The sequence below is a fragment of the Mandrillus leucophaeus genome, unplaced genomic scaffold (genome assembly GCF_000951045.1).
Source record: "Mandrillus leucophaeus isolate KB7577 unplaced genomic scaffold, Mleu.le_1.0 Scaffold81, whole genome shotgun sequence".
Taxonomy (NCBI): domain Eukaryota; kingdom Metazoa; phylum Chordata; class Mammalia; order Primates; family Cercopithecidae; genus Mandrillus; species Mandrillus leucophaeus.
In genome coordinates this window covers 4,862,198-4,868,703 of record NW_012108808.1, presented here as the reverse complement: position 1 = coordinate 4,868,703, position 6,506 = coordinate 4,862,198, and the positions used below count along the sequence as shown (strand labels likewise).

Here is a 6,506-nt window from a genome sequence, read left to right as displayed (position 1 = left end):
AGTCTCACTTAGTTGCTCAGGCTGGTTTCAAACTCCTGGCCTCAAGCAGTCCTCCACCTTGGCTAATGTTATTTTATTTTTTGTGGAGACAGAGTCTCACTTAGTTGCTCAGGCTGGTTTCAAACTCCTGGCCTCAAGCAATCCTCCCACCTTGGCCTCCCGAGGGGCTGGGATTAAAGGCATTAGCCACCATGCCTAGCCTTGTGTCTATATTGTAGAACTTTCAATATAATGAAAGTACATAACAAATTAAATCAACTCTCTGAAGATAAAACATTGTATCCTGTTAAAGATTATTCAGAAGGTAATATACTGACACACATATTTTGATTTTATTTTCCTGATATGTGGGTTTTTTGCTAGAATTTGTGTTACATAGTGTGCTTTATCAACATCATTTAGAACTTTAAGTACTATATAGACTTACCACATAATCTCTCCTTTCTACCACAGAGACTGGAGCCAATGATTCTCAGCACTCTAAATGTGATGTAGATAAGTCTGTGCAACCAGAGCCATTTTTCCATAAGGTGGTTCATTCTGAACACTTGAACTTAGTCCCTCAAGTTCAATCAGTTCAGTGTTCACCAGAAGAATCCTTTGCATTTCGATCTCACTCGCATTTACCACCAAAAAATAAAAACAAGAATTCCTTGCTGATTGGACTTTCAACTGGTCTGTTTGATGCAAACAACCCAAAGGCAAGTATTGTCCTCAAATGGGAACTATTATCGATTCGATAACATGTATTACTGTTTTTCTTTTATAAACCGTAATATTGAGTTTTAATCTCTTAACACAGACACAAACACACATCCAACAAAAACCTCCATCTTCTGAGCAAAGGAATTGCAGTTGGGAGTACAACTTGGATAAAGACTATTTCACTGGCTTCCTGTTAAGGATTTTTTTTATAGAGTCTTTTACTTGAGCAAAAAGTCCCTTTATATACCCTCATGCACTATTGCTCTTTCCCACTATCCAACCTGACTTCCGTTTTTAGTATCACACTAAGCTTAAGCAATATATCTAAAAAAGACAGAGGTAGAGGTGCTGTATTGCCTAATTCGTATGTAAAAACATTAATAGATATTCATATGCACTTTCTCGTAGAAGTTTTTCAGACCTCTTTTTCTCACTTGCTATTTTTGAATATACGTAAACAATTTTTTCTTGTAAATGCTTATCATAAGCTGCTTATCATAATCTTTTTACAAATCTGTTTCTATTGTTGTACCTTTCCGCTTTAATTTTTGTTGTAATCACTTACACCTCTTATCTTTGTACATATCTACAATTATTTCCATAAAATAAATTTCTGTAAGTGGAATTGAAAAGGTTATAATGTATACTGCCTCATTTCTAAATAGTTTATAGTTCTGTCAATAGTATGTGAAAGCACATCCATTTCTCTGAATGTTAAATACCACCCACTATTATCATTTACTTAAAAATTATCTATTTAACAAATGAGTAATAGTATTGATTTGTATACATTTATGTTTCTGTGTTTTACAAATGAGGTTGGGCATTTTTTATTTATTTTAGCCAGTAAAGGAATGAATTGCCTGAATTCTTTAGTCCTTAACTGTTTTTTAAATATGTCATTTTGGCCAGGCATACTGGCTCATACCTACAATCCCAGCAGTTTGGGAAGCTGGGGTGGGCAGATCTCTTGAGCTCAGGAGCTCAAGACCAGCCTGGCCAACATGGCGAAACCCTGTCTCTACTAAAACTACAAAAATTAGCTGGGTGTGGTGGTATGGGCCTGTAATCCCAGCTACTTGGAGTCTGAGGCAAGAGAATCACTTGAACCCGGGAGGTGAAGGTTGCAGTGAGCCAAGATTGCGACATTGCACTCCAGCCTGGGTGACAGAGTAAGTCTCTGTCTCAAATAAATAATAAATAGTCATTTTGATTTTCAGTTTAATTTTCCAACTGGGTATGCTTCCATTTTGTGGAGTATTTCCGTATGCTTATCTTAAATTTAGAGATTAAGTTTCCTCATTTATCTAATATCAGTCAGTCTTTTGAAAGGTGTGAACTACCAAAACACACTTATGATCTTCAGAGTTAGAGAGAAAGGCCTATAGATAAGGACTATCATACAATTCATGTACTTTTGTAGTAAAGATGTATAGCCCATCTTTAGCTCAGAGCTTCTTAATACCTTGTTGCCGTCTATAAAGTTAATATTCTTTGCATAATAGATTTGATTGTTTGATTTCCTTTTATGACCTTAGTCCAGCTTTCAGAGTTCTGTAGAAGAACTTACTCTGGAAGTAACCACAGCAAAGTAGAAGCAGCAATGCAGATTTCATGTAGAGGACTGTTTGGAAAGAGGCCAGAAAAAACACTAGAAAATCAAAGCAGTCTGTAGCCATTTAGGAAAAGAACACAAAACCATCTCTGCCCATTCTGTAAATATTTATATAATCTGTTTACTAAGGTGGGATAATTTAACCTTTTATAAGCATGTTTAAAGCTCTTTTTTGCAAATGTTAAATTACTGGTGGGATTATTTTCTTGATTGAGGAAATTCCCCTTGTGCTTTGGATCCCACCTCCTCACTCTTCAAGGAACTGACTCCATTAATTTTGCCACTCTAACCTGTGTCATCAACTTTTCCTATCGTGGATCATTTACTCAACATACACGTTCTAATAAATCTCATCAAAAATAGCAAACTTCTTTTGAGCACAATATCCTTGTTTAGCTACCACCCCATTTCTCTATCCCTTTTGCAACCAAGCATCTTGACTATGTTGCAGTCTCATTGCAGTTTCCACATGCATTCACTTCCCAATACATTCCAATATGGCTTTTAGCCTGCTCGTCCACTAAAGCAGCTCTGTTCAGATCATCAGTTACCAGTATGTTGAAAATTCTCTACACCATTTTCTCTTCCACTTTTCTTAGCTTTTCTTCTTTCAACAGAGTTCATATATGCTGTACTATTAAATTCACTTTATCTGTTGATTCCCTTTATATTGTACTTTCCTGGTTTTTCTCTGAACTCAGTAGTCACTCTTCTGTGTCTACTGCTGGTTGATCCTACTCTAACAAATTTCTTAAGAATAATGTGTGTTTTTCTACTGTGAAATATAGTATAAATGTCAATTAAGTCAAATTGGTTGATATTGTTGTTCAAGTCTTCTACATCTTTACTGATTTTTTAATCTATTTGAACTATAAATTGCTGAGAGAAGATTGAAATTCTTAACTACACTTGTGTAGTAGTCAGTTTTCACACTGCTATCAAGAACTACCTGAGAATGAGTAATTTATGAAGAAAAGATATTTAATCGACTTACAGTTCCACATGACTGGGGAGCTTCAGGAAACTTAATCGTGTCAGAAGGCGAAGGGGAAGCAAGGCGTATCTTACATGGCAGCAGGAGACAGAGAGAGAGAGCCCATGGGCACGAAGGGGGAAGTGCCACACACTTTTAAATGGTCAGATCTCATGAGAACTCACTCACCATCACAAGAATAGCATGGGGTAAATCCGCCCCTATGATCCAGTCACCTCCCACCAGGTCCCTTCACTGACCCATGGGGATTACAGTTGCAGATGAGATTTGAGTGGGGACATAGCCATACCATATCAACTTGTATAGGTAACTATTTCTTCTTTCAGTTATGTCAGTTTTTATTTTATGTATTTTGAATTTCTGTTTTGGGGCAAATAAAAATTTAGTATTCTTATGTCTCCTGGATGAATTGATATGTTTATGTTTATGAAGTATTCTTTTTGTTTGATCATGTTGTTCAATATCCTTACTGATTTTCTTTCTACTTATCGATTACTGAAAGGGAGTGTTGAAATTTCCACTCAGTTGCATTTAAACTAAGAATCAATGTGTCTTCTTAATGGATCAACCCCTTTGTCACCATGAAATGAATCCTTTTATCACTGGTCATATCACCTTGTCTGAAACATTTTCTCTGGTTTTATTATAGCCATTCCAGCTTTCTTATGCTTAATCTTTATATGGTATATATACATTCTTTACTACTCTTAACCAAACATTTTATATTTAAAGTGGATTTCTTGCAGTCAGCATGTTAGTCGAGTCTTGTTTTTAACAAGTCTAACAATCTCTTTGAATTGATTAGACAATTTACATTTAATGTAATTATTAATATCACAACCATATGATTGGGTTTAAACCTACCATTTTGCTATTTATTTTCTATTTGTCTGATCACTTTTTTGTTCCCTTTTTACTTTTATTCTTCCTTTGGATTGAGTATTTTTAGCACCTTATTTTATCTCTACTGTTTGTTTTCAAGATACATCTTTAGCTTAGCATAATCTCCCTTCAAATAATATTATACCACTTCACATATGTCATAAAAGCCTTACAACCATAGGCAATCATGCACCATATGATGACATTTCAGTGAATTACAGACCCCATATACAGCAGTGGTCCCATAAGATTATAATAGAGCTGAAAAATTCCTCTCACCACCTAATGACATCATAGTGTCACAGTGTAATACGTTACTCACATGTTTGTGGTGATGCTGATATAAACAAACCTACCACACTGCTAGTCCTATAAAAGTTTAGGACATACAATTATGTACAGTACCTAATGCTTGACAACAATAATAAATGACTGCATGCATGGTTTATGTATTTTTAATGCTTTTTATCATTATTTTGGAGTGTTCTACTTATTAAAAGAAAGTGAACTGTAAAACAGCCTCAGGCAGGTCCTTCAGGAGGTATTTCAGTGTATACCTTCAGGAGGTGTTTCAGTGCATAGTGTATAGTTGTCACAGGAGATGACAGCTCCATTCATGTTTGCCCTTGAAGACTTTCTAGATTGGAGGTGGAAGACAGTGATATTGATGATCCTGACCCTCTGTAGGCATAGGCTGATGTGTGTGCTTGTGTCTTCAAGTTTATAAAGTGAAAAGATTACAGTAAGCTAAGGTTAATTTATTGAAGACAGAAAATTTTTAAATACACTTAGTGTAGTCTGTGTATACAATGTTTATAAAGTCCACAGTAGTCTACACTAATGTCCCAGACCTTCACATTTCACTCACCACTCACTCACTGACTTACCCAGGGCAACTTCCAGTTCCACAAGCTCCATTCATGGTAAGTACCTATACAGGTGCACCATTTTTAATCTTTTATGTGGTATTTTGACTATACCTTAGTGTTTAGATAGACAGATATTTACCATTGTATTATAATCTTCTATAATACTGAGTGTAGTAACATGCTATACAAGTTCGTAGCCTAGGAACAATAGGCTGTACCACATATCCTAGATATGTAGTAGGCTAATACCATCTAGGTTTGTGTAATTACACTCTGTGATGTTCACACAATGACGAAGTTGCCTAACAGCACTTTTCTCGGAGTGTATCTTTGTTAAGCAAAGCATGACTGTACTTCTATTCCCGTCCTGCCTGTCCTTCGTGGTATTGTTGTCAGGTATTTTTCTACCACATGTTATAAATTCCACAATCCATTTTTATTATTTTTGCTTAAACATTCATTTATCTTTTCCAGAAATCAGAAATTGAGAAAGTCTTTTATATTTACATATTTACTATTTCTGACATTTTTTGTTCTTTTGTGCAGAATTCAAGTTTCTATCTGGTATTATTTTTCTTCCACTTTAAGAACTTCCATTAACACTTCTTACACAGCCCTGTTGATGATGTTTTTTTCAGATTTTGTTTGTGTGAAAGTGTTTTTATCTCACCTTCATTTTGAGTGGATATTTCACTAAATACAGAATTATATTGTCTTCTGGGTTGCATTGTTTCTAAGAAATATGTGAGCTTGCTTGTCTTCATGTATATAGTGTATCTTTTTCTCTGGCTTCTTTTACAGTTTTCTTTTTATCACTGGTTTCTAGCATTTTGATTATTAAATGCTTTGGTAAGGTTTTGGGGGAGTAAGGTTTTATAGGACTAGCAGTGTGGTAGGTTTGTTTACATCAGCATCACCACAAACATGAGTAATGCATTACACTGTGACACTATGATGCCATTAGGTGGTGAGAGGAATTTTTCAGCTCTATTATAATCTTATGAGACCAATGCTGTATATGGGGTCTGTAATGTGTGTGTGTTTATCCTGCTTTGGGGTTCATTGATCTTCTTGGACCCTTGGGTTTATACTTTTCATCAAATTTGGAAAAGTTTTGGCTATTATTTCAATTAAATATTTTTTTCTCTTTCTCCCTACTCCCTTTTCTGTGACTCCAGTTACGTATGTGTTAGACTGATACCATTCCACAGGTCACTAAGATTATGTTCATTTTGTTTTCTGTTCTTTTTTTCTCTCTGTACTTCATTGTGGATGAATTCTATTAGTATGTATTCACGTTTACTTATCTTTTTTCTGCAATAATATACTATTAATCCCACTCAGTGAAACTTTTATTTTGATATTGTATGTTTTATCTTTAGAAGTTGTTTTTTGTATCTTCCATTTCTCTCCTCATTATGTTCATGTTTATCCTTTAATA

General features: G+C 35.1%; 1 protein-coding gene across 5 annotated transcripts in view; it reads left to right on the top strand.

Moving 5' to 3' along the window:
- Nucleotides 1-6,506, top strand: part of NEK1 (NIMA-related kinase 1) — a 218,340-nt gene that overhangs the window by 186,262 nt on the left and 25,572 nt on the right. For all 5 annotated transcript variants that reach the window (XM_011967803.1, XM_011967801.1, XM_011967798.1 and 2 more), the window contains one exon: nucleotides 454-701. In XM_011967803.1, the coding sequence (XP_011823193.1) occupies nucleotides 454-701 (248 nt within the window). The remainder of the gene's footprint in view (nucleotides 1-453; nucleotides 702-6,506) is intronic.